Here is a 15312-nt window from a genome sequence, read left to right on the forward strand (position 1 = left end):
CAACCCCACACACTATCTCAATACTTTTATTTCCAACCCTTAACTCCACACCTGTAATCAAATCAACCTTAACCCCTGTGCTCCAACACCTTTAGATTTTATACTCTTAATCCCTTACTACCTAGCTCTTAACCCTATAATGAAGCCCTTAACTCTACATCAAGCCTTTAACCTGTTACCTAACACACAGACCTATAATCTTAACCCTTCAACCTTTCACACTGTCATTACTGTGTGTTGTGTTACTTTTACATATTTTTTTCACTCAAGAATAGAAAGTATTTCAAAGGTAGTAACCATTATGTTCAACTTGAGGGATAAGAAAACAAGTTACTTACCTGTAACTACAGTTATCCAGTATTGGTATCTTTCATAAATTCACATGCTTGAATCATCCCCGTCGTCGAAGTGGGAGTCCCACGGTACATAAAATAGCAATAAATAATAAATAAATAAAAATTGCCATAGGCTATAATGGAGTCAGAGCTTGCTCATATAGCCTATCCATGTCCTTTTGTGAAAGGACCCAAACCTGCCTGCTGTCCAATCAGACACCATCACCCTCTAGAACCTTCTCCAGAGAAGCTCCCTTCCTCAGATTTTCCAGCACGAGAGTGAAAAATTAAAACCTGAGAGGAATGCGAGCATCAAAGGGGAGGCGGGTGGGTCGCATGTGAATTTATGAAAGATACCAATACTGGATAACTGTAGTTACAGGTAAGTAACTTGTTTTCTTATCCAGTATTGGATCTTTCATAAATTCACATGCTTGAATCTGAATAGACAGCAGTATGGTTGATAAACATTGTATCCAGCGTGGGTGGAGGGTGCGAGCATGAAGACCCTCTATCTCAATTATAGTTAATAATAATAATAATAATAACATTTATAGAAAACTCATATTTCTGAGCGTGAGTTACGAAGGAATACAGATACATACACTTTAGATATTTCACCAGGAAGCACAATAGAACCATGGTTATCTGCATCTTAAACCATATGACTATAACTAAGGAAAGGTCTCACCTTAATGAAAGAGATGGCGTAGCACAGCTTGTCCTACTAGAGAGTCTGTTCTTTGTGATGACTCCAAACAATAGTGCTGCGTAAAGGAGTGCGTGGTTTTCCATGTCGCAGCCTGGCAAATTTTTTCAAGGGCAATACCTTGAAACAAAGCAGCTGATGTGGAGACTGCTCTTGTAGAGTGGGCTCTCGGGCGTCTAGTCAATGGTTTTCCTGCCTTGGTGTGACAAAATTGGATTGTGGAAGAAATCCATCGGGCTATAGTGGCCTTGGTTACTCCAGTACCCTGACGTCCCAGAGAATAAGATACTAGGAGTTGGTCTGATTTCCTGATGTTCTTGGTACTTTGCAGGTAAAATTTTAGGCATCGTTTAATGTCCAAAGAATGGAGAGTTCTCTCTGCTATCGTAGTAGGGTTTGGAAAAAAGGTTCGTAGAATAACTGGTTCATTGAGGTGGAACGAAGATGGAACTTTGGGAATATATCTGGGATTGGTTCGGAGCATAACGAAATCCTCAGAAAAAACTAGAAAGGGTTATTTAGTAGTGAACGCTTGTATATCACTGACTCTTCTGGTAGAGGTGAGAGCGAGCAATGTTGACACTTTCCAGGTGATGTACTTGAGTTCAGCTCTATGGATGGGTTCAAAAGGGGCTTTCATGAGCTGGGAGAGAACAATATTAAGGTGTCACTCTGGCGGAGGTAAGCGAACTGGAGGAAAGGTGCGGAACAGCCCTTTCATAAACTGTTTGATGACTCTGGTTGAACCAATAGACGGCATGTTAGCCGATCGTCTGCAAGAGGCTATAGCTGCTAGGTGAATCTTGACTGATGCATAGGAAAGACCAGCTTTGGAAAGGGAGAGCAGGTAAGGAAGAATTTGCTCAAGATTGATTTGAAATGGGTGAAAATTGTTCTGAGAACACCAAACACAGAACCTCTTCCATTTTAATTTGTATGTCTTATTCGTGCTCTCCGCTCACGCTTTAGATAATATGAGCCTACATTCTTGGTCGATGTTCATATCTTGGAACTCTCCGAACTCAGGAGCCAAGCATGCAAGTGCAGTGGAGTTGGGTCGGGATGTAAGATGAGACCCTGATTCTTCGATAGAAGATTGTGGTTGCAAGGGAGAAGGACTGGATTGGCTATTGACCGGAGGAGGAGCTCCGTGTACCAGTACTGCCTCGGCCACTTGGGGGCTATGAGAATGATCTTGCAGGCTTCGGTCTTCATTTTCCTGAGGAGTCTGGGAATCAGTGGAATGGGGGGAAAAGCGTATGCAAAGATCCCGGACCATCTTATCAAAAGAGCATTTCCCCACGACCCCGGGAGTGGGTATCGACTGGCGTAAAACTGCCATTTGGTGTTCAGGTTGGTGGCGAACAGGTCTAGGATCGGCCGACCCCATAGTTGAAAAATGCTCTCGAGTATGGTCTGGTTGAGTTCCCACTCGTGACAGTTGTCGTCTGTCCTGCTGAGAGAGTCCGCTAGAGCATTGTTGACCCCCGCCAGGTGCTCTGCCCTGAGGCAGACGTTGTTCCGTGTGAGCCAGTTCCAGAGAGACTGAGCTTCCCTTGAGAGGGAGAGGGATCTTGTTCCTCCCTGCTTGTTGATGTAGAACATGCTTGTTGTGTTGTCTGTTCTGACTAACACTGATGATCCTGCGATGCGTGGCAGAAAAGCTTTGAGCGTAAGATGAATCGCCTTCAGTTCTAACAGATTTATGTGCATCTCTTTTTGGAGCTTGGACCATCTGCCTTGAATGCGCATGTCCTGTAAGTGGCCTCCCCATCCTTCTAGGGAGGCGTCCGTGGTGATAAAGAAATCTGCTATTGGTGCCAGAAAGGTTAGACCGTGGGAGAGGTGGTTGATGTGGGACCACCATTCTAACATCTGCCGAATCCTTGGTGTGATAGTTATTAAATCGTCGAAGGATCCTTGTGACTGGGTCCATTGGAGTTGTAGTTCTTCTTGTAGAGGTCTCATCTTGAGTCTTGCCAGCGGTACTAGGACTATGGCTGAGGAAATCATGCCCAGAAGCGATTTGAATAGTCTTACTGAAACAAACTTTCTTGTGGAGATTGTGACAGCCAATTGGGTCAGCTTCTGCTGCCTTGCTAGGGTAAGATATCTCTTGTTTTGGATAGTGTCCAATTCTGCTCCCAGGAAAACTCTCTGCGTGCGGGGAACACGACTGACTTTTGTAGGTTCACTGTTAGACCCAAACTGTTGAATAGCCTTAGGCAGGCATCTGTGGCTTTTGAGGCTAGTAGAGATGACGGAGCTTTTATGAGCCAGTCGTCCAGGTAAGGGAACACCTGGAAACCCTTGCTTCTGAGGGAGGCTGCGACTGGGGCAAGGCATTTCGTGAAGATTCTCGGAGCTGATCTGAGGCCAAATGGCAGGACTCTGAATTGATAATGGGCACCGGCTACTGTAAAACTGAGATATTTGCGATGTTTTTGGTGTATTGGAACGTGGAAGTAGGCGTCCTGGAGATCTAAGGTTGTCATAAAATCTCCAGGATTCAAGAGGTGCTAGATATCTGACAATGTGATCATCCTGAAGGATTGTTTCCGAAGGAACTTGTTGAGCTTCCTGAGGTCTAATATAGGACGCCACACTCTCCAGACTTCTTCCTTATGACGAAAAAACGGGAGTAGAATCCGAGACCTCGTTGCTGCAAAGGAACTGCCTCTATATCCCCTTTGGCCAGAAGGCTGAAGACTTCCGCTTGAAGCAGACGAAGGTGGAGAGAGCTGCCTGATGTTGGTGGGTGAAGCGGTGGCTTTTCTGTGAACTCCAGGGTATGACCTCTTGTCACTATATCTAGCACCCACTTGTCCGATGTTATCTTCTTCCACTCTTGGATGAAGTTGGAAATGTTTGCTCCTATTTGTTGATGTTGCGGGCATTGAGGGAGCATAGCCGGTGCCTGTGGAAAATCATTGCTTTCTGGGTTGATCTCTGGATTGTGAACCCTGTCTTCGTTTCCCTCCCTGTCTGGTATAGGAGGCAGTCGATGATTGCCTGTACTGCTGATGGTATGAAGGCCTGTACTGGGATTGCTGGTACTGTCTATGAAAGGAACCTCGAAATGAGGTGAAACCTCTACCTCTAGCCCCTCGAAAGGGTTGCTTCCTGTACTGTAGGGTACCCAGGGACTTGGCCGTGTCTGTGTCCGTCTTAATGGTTTGAAGTGCGTCATCCACATGTTTGCCAAACAAAGATTCCCCATCGTAAGGCATGTCTAGAATTCGGGACTGCACTTCTGGTCTGAAGGATGTGGCCTTGAGCCAACCTTGTCGTCGTAAGACAGCGGCGCCCGCTAGTTGGCGGAAACCAGTAGAGGCTATGTCCAGAGCGCAGTCAATAATCTCTTCCGACGCACGCTCACCTTCCTGTAGGATCTTTCGTGCCTCTTCTTGCTTATTTTCTGGGATGAGGTCCAGGAAAGGTTGCATGTCGGACCACATTTGATGATCATATCGGCCTAAAATTGCTAATAAATTCGCTGCCCTGACAGTGATTGCAGACATTGAGGAGAATCTCTTGCCTATATTATACAGTCTGCGACCTTCCTTGTCTGGAGGAGTGGAGATAGGCGTTGATGGATTTTTGGAGCGCCTTTGAGCAGCCTGTGAGATGACCGAATCAGGCTTTGGATGGCAAGTAAGGCATGCCGGAGAATCTTGGGTCGCCTTATATTTTTTATCCAGTTTTTGTGGAACTGGAGGAACAGTAGCCGGATTCCGCATAATCTTTGTGCCCTCGCTCCAAATGTAATCAATAATCGGAATGGACCATATCGACTTCCGTGATTGCTCTTTGAAATCATGCAGGAAACATTCCGATTGGGAGACAGATGTTGGTAGGTGGAAACGTACTGCGGCTCTGTCCATAAGATTATGGAAACCACCTATGTCCTCGGGCGGAGAATCAGAGGGGCGAGGAGGTGGTGGAGAAGGAGTGGGGGCCAAATAATCATCCCATTCCTCTGTAGGATGTTGTGGAGTAGAAATTTCTCCTTCTTCTTGTTCTTCTTCCCCTGAAGTGGAACCTTCATCTCTGGGGGGTGCAGCTAACACCAAGTGTGATGTTGATCTTGGAGTAGCTGGAGGAGGAGGAGCATTACCTGACGTCACCGTAGAGACCGGTGCCTGTGGTTGACCTTCCGCTGGAAACCTTCTCCTTTAATCCTGAAGCATGGATTGTAAATCCTGGATTAAGGAGGAAGGCATTTCTACGGTGTCTCTGTGTTGAGGCTCCCGTGTTTCATAGTATTGGTCCTGATGAGAGTAGTATGGTTGATACTGTTCATACTCATTCTCTTCATCGTCGTCTTGATATTTGACATGGAGCTGCGAAGGGCTATGTGCATCTCCAAAAGGACCTTCGTCCGATTCCTCCCAGTCAAGAAGATGACTGGGTAGTGAAGCCGACACCTTGTTTGGAGATGTGTTGGTTGGATAAACGTCCTGTGCAGGTAGACTTCTGATGCTGACCATGGCTCGGAGAGCTGGAGACCTGGAAGAGGTAGGAATGGCCTCAACGTGTCCACTAGGCATCACTGCCGTCGATGGCGTGAAAGTTGATGCAGCCGTGGATGGTGCAGATCTTTCCGTCGACGGTGGTCTCGTCGACGGTGGAGTCGCCGACGGTGGTTTCGTCGACGATGATTTTGCAGACGATGATTTCGCCGACGATGATTTCGCCGACGATGGTTTAGTCAACGGTAGTGTCGTCGACGGTAGTTTCTTTTACCCCGTCGATGGCGATAGCGCCGATGAGAATGACGTCGCTGAGGTTATAGTCGACGGGGCAGTCGTCGACAGTGCCGATGGAGTCTGGAGAGAAGGGATCGGACCCCTTACCGTCGATGTTAGGGTCGTCGACGCTGACGACGGTCTCGTCGACGATGAAGTGGAGACGGTAGATGTAGATACCGTCGTCGTCGTCACGGTCGTCAACGGTGTTGTCGTCGTTCTAATTTTCAGAGTCATTTTTCCAGAAGTGGAAGGCTCTGAAGAAGGAGATAGATGGTAAGACTCCTTCTTTTGAAGATGAGAGTAAGGCTCAGAGGAGACTGAAGTCTGTAAGCCCTTCCCATGATGAGATTTCTGCCTCTTTCTGGATTTCTCTATGTGGCCTAGGTCCTCAGATCTGGACCTTTTATGTGGCCTCTCTGACCCACTCTCCTCACCTGAAGTACAGGATTTGGCCTGTAACCATGTCAGGAGTCTGCCCTCCCGGTCTCTGAGGGTCTTTGTGGAGAAGGTGCGACATATTTTGCAGTCCTTAACCTGATGTTGTGGGTAGAGACAGTACAGACATTCTTTATGTGGGTCATCCACATGGAGCCTTTTCTTCCCACAGGTCTTGCAAGGGCGGAAAAGGCCTTTTCTAGAAGAATCTGACATATTTGAAGCTTTCTTGAGACAAAATCTCTGAAGTAGAAGAAAAACTGAGCAGAGCTCAGGGAGACTCCCTTCACACGACGTGCGGTAGAAAATCTGAGGAAGGGAGCTTCTCTGGAGAAGGTTCTAGAGGGTGATGGTGTCTGATTGGACAGCAGGCAGGTTTGGGTCCTTTCACAAAAGGACATGGATAGGCTATATGAGCAAGCTCTGACTCCATTATAGCCTATGGCAAAAAAAAAAATTCATTATTTATTGCTATTTTATGTACCGTGGGACTCCCACTTCGACGACGGGGATGATTCAAGCATGTGAATTTATGAAAGATCCAATACTGGATAAAATGCATTCACGTTTGATGGGAGACATATGTCAAAGCATGTCTGATTAATCTTAATTGATATTCTATATTTTACTCAGAGAGAAGGGGAAAGTGGACTATAAACTCGTATTTTAACTGAGCATATAGCAAGGCTGGTGTATTCTATATCAGAATATACAGCAAAACAGCGCCCTTCGACGACTGAAATAGAACACTGCAACTATTGGTTCGATCTAACAAAGCTCCACCAGGTGCACTGTCCTTTTAATTAGAGGTATATGTGTGTTAAGAGGATTTAGACTGCCTCTTGAAAGTGCAAGTGTGGAAAAGGAATACAAAAGCTTACTTGAACTTTATGAAAGGTGAAGCTCTTGATGTTTGAGTTCATGTGGTCAAGACCATGGAAATGAGTGTTACTTTAAAAATCTAGGTAATCTGAAAAAGATGGAATTCTGAAGATGGTTCTTATTTCAGACTAATGGAGGTTAAAGAGAGATGGCAGGTCTAGAAAAGCGAATCTTACATTCCAAAGTAAAGGAGAGGGTGATGAGGCAGTGACCTTTGTATAAAGAATCTTAAATAAGATATTTAAATGCAGGTTATGAGAAACTAGAAAATACAGTTACAGGGCTGCAATATAAATATATTAAAAAGTAAAGTGTAGGCATTTGTTGAAGATGAAGTCAGGGTAGAAGAGGGGTTCCAGCACTTAGGAAAAAAAAAAAAAAAAAAGTATGTTCTTACCCTGAAGGCCATATAATTTCATAATGAAGGACACATATTTGGTGCATCTTCCGACCGCATTCTTTGCAATCGACAAAACTAAAGTCAAGACAAAAACAGAGCATAGTTGTTATAATAAGACAATCAACATCAACACATCTAATAAAGAGGTGACTTTGTCTAAATAATTTAAGAATATGTAGAAAATACAATATGAATTCGGTATGCAGATTCCTTAGACATGATTATCAGTCCAAGTGTTTGGGTGCAAGATAACCAATATCATAAAAGGTGTCAAAAAAGTTAGCTACTGTAGACACTGACAATTCCAGTTGCAATCCTTAGCTAGATATCTCATGTGTCACTGCCGTTTATAAACTGCAGCATTTCTAAATTGTTCCTTTGCCACCAACATTTTTTTAAATATATTCTTGATGTACACACATAACATTTCAAGGTTCTGTTTTGTTCTATGCCACAAAATAATCCTTCTGAAAGAAATGGTTTATGCCATGAGGTCTCTTAATGGACAAAGACATGTTGCCATGTGCAATTTGTGGTGATACCATGGAAGCTTGAAAGAAAGTCTTATTGCAAATCTAGGAATTTATCATCCCCATTAGGCACTCACACTAGATAAACATAAAAATCCTAAACTTTGATACTGAATAAATTAGCATTAACATCTTTATTCTCCTGAGTCTCCCACCCTTAAAACCACACTACCAATCCTAAGCTTTGCAAGTTTCACACTCCACAAAAATTACCATTTGGAAGGAACAAAGACTTTGAAGTGGGTAGCTGTATTGGATTTTGGAGAGAGAGTGGCATTTTTGTTTCAATTACAACAGAAAGTGATGACAGAAATGACTCCTGTGTCTCTCATTTTTTACCTTTGTGCTGCCTCACTCGTGTTACTCTGGCTGTCCTCCAACTGGTAGATCCCTTTAGGAATACAAATTCTCTTGAAAATATTTATTTGCTTCCAACACATTTGACATTTTTAAGCTAAGCAGGATTTTTCCAAGTACGCCTTGCCAAATAGCAGACATTTGTGCAAATTCAGACATACCAAAGGATCCAAAATGTGGACAAGCCATCATAGATGCCCCAATGGCTTACATTAAGCTCTCACACGCCAAACGTAAGGAAGGACGTCCAAAAACAAGTGTTGAGTTTTAATGGAGACAACTTCAAATTTGTACAGGGCTCTTTGACGGCTGCCCTTTCACCTGGGGTGCAGTATAATAGAAGAGCAAAGGAAGCCTATAAGGGGAGTGGAATGCAAAGCATTTCCTTCTGCTGGTTAGCTCGTCTACTAACACGGTAAAGGGGGAAGGGGGTGTCAATGTTAACACCAGAACTGTGACAAAGTGAAAGCTTTACCTGGGGTCAAAACATATACCTTTAGTATTTCAGGTACAAGGAACCCACAGACGAAATGGGAATGATTAGCATAACTTGGCATAATCTAGTAAAAAGTAAAAATTCTTATGTCAGTTTCACTGCTGACAGTTTAGAGGTCATGTTACAGAATGCAAGGAAAGCAGCTTACCAAAGTATGTCTACTGTATGGAGCCACTGGATTTCAAGCATGGCTTAATACATATGCCTGAGAGTGAAGCAGTAATAATATCACACTAGGCGAGTGTAGCCTAAGAAAGATCACTACAACAAAGAGGTGTTGGGGTGAAAGTGTTATACATGGATCTTAAAAGCACAACAACCATGTATTTTATGTTTTTCCACCAGGGAGCTCAACACATGTTGGCCAAGTGAAGGTGATGCATGTTGGTCTGGATTTCGTCCACATTCTGATCTCAGTGCGACACCCAATGTGTACTCTTACTCTGATGAATATTAAGGACCTCTTGAACCATTTTGAGCCATGACTGATGGTGGAGGTAGCATCATTTTAGTCTAGGCCTTTTTCTTGTGTACTGTGGTAGGGGAAATTAACTCACCCTACTCCTCAGGAGTACTCCTATGGAGGCTAAACTGGATTTTACTAATTCTATCATGTCTGAGACATGCATGTAGGGCATATGCTGTGTGTATGAAGTGTTCACGAGGGAATGGTGGGGTCTATTTCGACTCAACATCTGGTGAACAGACATAGCTCACCTTTGTATTAAAGTGGTGCCCTGCTTCTGACATCTCACATTCCCATCTTTCCTCCTCTGCCTACTTTTCTCCCTCTCTGTCCTTTCTCATGTAACAACGTTTCCCCAGCGATATGCATTCCATTATTCAGAATGTGTTTACCAATAAAACTCAGCCACCAGCCAATTCTTGCTTTGTGACCATCTCCCTTGGAAACAGGAGCAGATGTTTTAGGCAACTATACAACACATCTTTACCAGGCCAAACTTAACAGGAGACTATAGGCAGTCTACACAATTGCTCCTGCAGGTTTATGATGCTCCTCCAGGTTCAAAGAAGAATTAAACTTGGTTGCTGTAGACCTTCTGGTTGACTCTGTCATCCTGCACTGTACTCGATCAGTACTTAGTTTGTCGTCCTCATGTGGACACTGAGATACATACACACCAGTGCAGGCAAAGCCGATTAAAGGAGGAGTTGAATCTCAGCACTGGTGCCATTCTAACTACAAACTGCCCTTCTAACTACAAACTGTCCTGCTGCTGTGACAATCAGAAAAGAAGGAAGAACTTGACCATCAATGAGCTGGATTACACATTGGCAGACTGAGTGATACAAACTTTTCACCTGAGTGAAGTCTTTGATGGTCTGACTCTACCCTACAGCAAAAGTACATGACAGCCAAGCAGAATACTACAAAAAAATTGTTTCAGGAGCTGCTCCGCTACCTTCACATATTGACAACAGCAAGCCTGAGGTGGTTTAGAACCATCCCAGACATGTAAGATGGCTTTATGGTGCTTTATTGAGCTCCACATGGTAAGGTGAAACTGAAGACTTTCTGTCCTCAATTGCAGGGTATAGTGTTCAGTTTCACTGCCTGAAGGTGGTCAGCCTGACTTTCAACCACATTCATAGCTCTTACAGGTCCACAGATTTCGCTGGGTGAAACCACAGTCCCACCTAACACTAAACTGACCAGTTTCCGGTGGGTGTAGGTGCCACATGCGCGACACAATGTCTCAGGAGAGCAGGCCCACTTCATTTTATCTACCCCATCAAACCGGATGGAGGCCATTTGGGTCCTTAACTGGTCCCTTGATCCTACTGCCTAGGCCCCAACAGTAAGAGAACAAAGGCAGACACCATTGCCAGCAGGAGTAAAAAATTATCACAAAGGAAAGCAGCTGATCAGAAACTATTCACTTGCAGACTGTAGCGGCCAAGCGGGCAAAAACAGCTCCTATCCCAATCCAGAGTGAAGAGCAATAACATACAGAAAAGCATAAACTAGCTAAAATGGGTGCCCTATTATGCACCACCAGGAGCATCCACTTAACTACAAGCTGCAACCTATTAAAGCCCGAAGGTACTATGTTCCATACCTCCACATAGTTGAGGTGGAAGACAAACAAATGTTATGCCATAAATGGCCATGGTTATGGTCAGATGTGGGTCCCTTGCTCTTTGTGCTATAGGACCTAAGCTATACCTCATATGTGAGGCCTAAATGATCTGGGGATAATGGAGGGAGACTCGTCTGGCGGGTCGGAAAGCACTGTTCTTATGAGAAACAACAGGAATTTGCAAAAGCAGGCCGTGGGCAAAAAACGATGTGTTAGAAGAATGCTACCCAGAGTAACTACTAGTAGTTTAGACTATTTTGCAGGCATTCCTCTAATCATATTTTGCATTTCAGAGGAGTAAAGCCATTTCAGGTCACCTGCTCATATATGTCAGAAGACATCAACCAAGAACAAAGGCAACGAATACATGGTAAGACTGCATCAAAAGTATTTCCAAGTCCTGGAGCAAGATGCTGCACTGCAATGCTCAAAATGACCTCAAAAGAATGCAGTGAACAATAATGAAAATATCCACCAATTAGCATCGGAATTAGCACGACAGACTGAACAGCACTGGCACGGTGGACCCTTCCATTAAAGTCAGATGTAACTTGGATAGCATATAACTGACAGCAGGAACTGCCAGGCCGACTGCATGCCTCAGCATCAACAATCAGCCAGGCCTAAACAATATATGTCCCACTCCCCAACCCAGAAACTCAACTCAACACCAATAATGTCATCACTTAAGAACATCTGAACTGCTACTACGAGCAAGAGAAACAAATCAAACCACTGCACACTGCAAACAGGAGTTGTCTATGGTAGGAACTACCACTAGAAATAAGACAAGGGCCCCAGTAAAGTGGGGCATGTGGTTGCAAATGCACTATACAGATGGAAATGAGAGCAGCTCAGCATTTCAGGGACTTCAAAACACATGAAACTCTCCTTTAGCACCAGGGAACGTGTTAAGGCTTGCACATGTTCAACAGAAGTGTCTCCTATCAAGCCTACCCCTTGAACAACCATCAGTCTGCGTGTGTAGCCTCCATGAATTGCTTACAGCAGAAGTCATCAATCTTAAATACAAAGGATTCCAGTGTTTAATTTAAAGAGGAAACATGTTCAAATCAAGGCTGCAGGAACTTTGATTATTAACCTCAGAATCTTATCCACTTGCATTATCCAAGGCAAGATCGAAACCACTGAGAGGCCCTAAAAAAGAAAAGGAAAAAAATGCTTCCCTTATGCTATCAACACCCGCAGACATCTTCCTTGATGCCATAATGGAGTGATCAAGGGATCCAGAAGAGCAAGCAGAGTGCCAGGGACTATGGTCAATATCATTCAGCACAAGGAGAAAGAGCACCAGGATCAGCCTAAATTGTCCCTTCAACTTCAATCCATGTAACCAACACCACCAAAACTGGAAAAGAGCACTACACAGACACCAGCCACAGTGCCTTACACTGATGGTGAAAAGCTGGCAAGTCATTCAGCAGAAGAGTAGAACATGTCGAGACCAGGATGGAGCCAGCCAGCTGTCTGAAATTGACCAGAGGCCACAGCAGAAATGACCTGTGGGGAGGCAAATGACAGAGTTAAAACTTTTTATGGCCCAAATACACACCAGAGGAAACCAGAGTCAAGCCATTTAAGTGTGTGTGTGTTAACATTACAATATAAGTGAGGTCAGCATCAAGTGCCTGAAAAGGCAGATGTGGATCTGGCCCCAGAACTGAGTTGGGCGCCAAAGCACAGTCTTGTCCAGCCCATCAGGAGTCCGAACGTGATATGGAGCACTGAGACAAGGGAAGAGCCAAGGTAGGAGGAACAACTTGCAACATGATCAACGTAGCGTGGCCAAGCGAGATTGACTCCCAACAAAGATAGAAGTTCTCAAGACTACCTCTAGTGTTGGATCCAGACCAACAAAGAAATACTGCAGCTAGACATGTCTACACAGTCGATTTACTGCAGGAATAATCTTTGATCCCTAGTGCCTACAGAGATGAAGGCCTGAACCCAAAAGGGTCCATGGTGGTTCAGAAATAAGAGCAAAAATATCCGAACGGTGAGAGTCTGAAAGGTGTTGGAACAACCACAACCAGGATTTATGGCACTGCAAGAAAACTTGAGCAAAGAAAAAGTACCTGCACATCTGATCTGCTTCGAAAGGAGAGGAAAAAAGGCACGGATGATGAAGGGCAGGGTGGAGCCATATTCTGCCTCCTTTACATCACATACAGGAGGTGTTGGAGCAAACTTGGAGCCACAGTAAACTTGGAGACTTTGTGCCATCTGTCGACACATGAGCACTATTGCAAGATTTCAAGATCCAGTCTTGGCTCTAGAAGAGTTTTAAGGGGTGAGGAAGATGCAGGTAGAAGTACACATCAGATAAACTATTTTTGACTTGGGGTCCCTGAATGATAAGCAAGTCTCAATATCTGATGCCATCTCTTGAGTTCTGAAGGACAAGAACAGAGTAATCATATGAATCTTCGATCTGACATCACTGCCCTGCTCTTGTTGGATTGGCTACATGCGGAGACAACAAAATGTAATCATCAGACTACAAGATTACGACAGCACTGGGAGAGGTCTGAACAGCAGAACTGTGCAAAAATATATTTCCTAGAAGAGAGGTAAATGATGTATGGACCAGAGCATTATGAGCCATTAAAGTGAATAAAAAAGGATAAAAAGAAGGAAACAGACAAGCCCCAGTTGACTCCTGACAAGATTCATAAAGTAACCAGTGACTGAGATGCAAGAATTTCTGGTGACCTTGCATCCTAATATATGCCTTACAAGGGATTTGTTGCAATTTTTGGTGTGGACTCAAGCCAGTGACTGAACAAATTAATCTACTGCCATCATAAAGTCTTCCTGCAGGAAGTATCTCCCCATGCAGAAGATCTGATCCTGCGAGTACTTGGAAAGTTGTCAAATCCCAAAATTATATTTATCCACCTCCTTTTCTGAACAATAAGAAATATGATAAGAAGCACTGGTATCTCTGGCACTTCAGGGTTTAGTAGTTCCTTGACGCACTGATGCTTTTCTGTAGAAGGTAGTACCTCAGATGGTATTTTGGTAAAATGTAGGATACAACACTGAACACTATCCAATGCCCTCTGGTCTGTAGTGACGTTCAGAAGTAAGGTAAAGATTTCCGCTAATTAGTCATCAAAGCAATTCAGGCACTCTTGGACATGGCTTTCTCCCACAACTCTGAAAACTGTCTCCACTGCAGGCGGAATTTGAAAAGTTTTTTTTTTTTTTTTTTTAAAGTGTCACTACACATTTGTAGGGAGCTGGGTTCTGGTTGCAGTACCCCCTACTTTTTGCCAGGTTTTTAGATGCAACTTCAACTGAAGTGCACTGGGTTCCTGCTGACCATGTCCCCAGTGCCAGTGGCCCTTCCTTAAAACAAGACACCTGGTCACTTGATCCAAAAGCGACCAGGCCCTTCCGCCCCCTTTAAGTCCCTAGTAAATGGTACCCCTGGTACCTAGGAAATGGGTACTTTAAACAGACTGCCACTGCAGGCTGTGTGACAAGGTGCTCCCAAAACTGAAAATGCAACATGGCACACTACATGTGTGCCATGCCCCCCAACACTGCACGCAATATATGTAAAGCACCCCTCTAGCAGGTCTTACAGCCCTACAGCAGGGTGTATTATATTACGTGAGGGCATAGATGCATGAACAGATGTGAGGGCATAGATGCATGAACAGATATGTCCATGCTAAGTTTCTGTCGATTCTGAGACATAGTAAGTGAAAAGGGAAGCCATTTCAAATGCATGTGCTAGACACTGGTCATTACGAGTTCCCTAGTTACATGATGACTTTTCTGAATCCTGGGATGTTTAGTATCAAAATCTCAGAATATTAAACCTTCCTTAACCCCAGTAATGGATGTATTTGAAAAATGAAACCAGAAGGCACCCTAGAGGTGCCCCCTGAAATCCTACCAACTACTCGTGTGCTGACTGGCCCTGACCAGTTCAGCTACCACAGATGCGTGTCTGGCCCCTTAAGGTGAGAGCCAAGGCTCTTGAGGGCCTGAGAGAGAAGCCTGCACTGGCCAGAGGTGTGCCCTCATATCCCAGGCAGGATGGAGATTCCAGGGTGGAGAGCTTCAAAGGCCTTGCTGCCTTTGTAATACGGCCCTTGTAATATGGCGCCATCTCCGCCCATCTACAGATGGTGGAGATTAACGATCCCCCTGTCCTGAACCAACTTTTGGTAGCAGCACAGACATGAAAATTTGATACATTAGGAGGAGTGTCCACTTCATGCCAGTTCCACCCCTAAGGTGGACAAGCTGAAGTGGACAGTACTTTTCAAATTTCTCCATC

General features: G+C 44.4%; 1 protein-coding gene across 1 annotated transcript in view; it reads right to left on the reverse strand.

Moving 5' to 3' along the window:
• Positions 1-15312, reverse strand: part of CREBBP (CREB binding protein) — a 1321122-nt gene that overhangs the window by 332824 nt on the left and 972986 nt on the right. The window contains exon 22 of the mRNA XM_069210450.1: positions 7510-7587. Coding sequence (XP_069066551.1) covers positions 7510-7587 — 78 coding nt within the window. The remainder of the gene's footprint in view (positions 1-7509; positions 7588-15312) is intronic.

This window comes from Pleurodeles waltl, chromosome 10 (assembly GCF_031143425.1).
Source record: "Pleurodeles waltl isolate 20211129_DDA chromosome 10, aPleWal1.hap1.20221129, whole genome shotgun sequence".
Lineage (NCBI taxonomy): Eukaryota > Metazoa > Chordata > Amphibia > Caudata > Salamandridae > Pleurodeles > Pleurodeles waltl.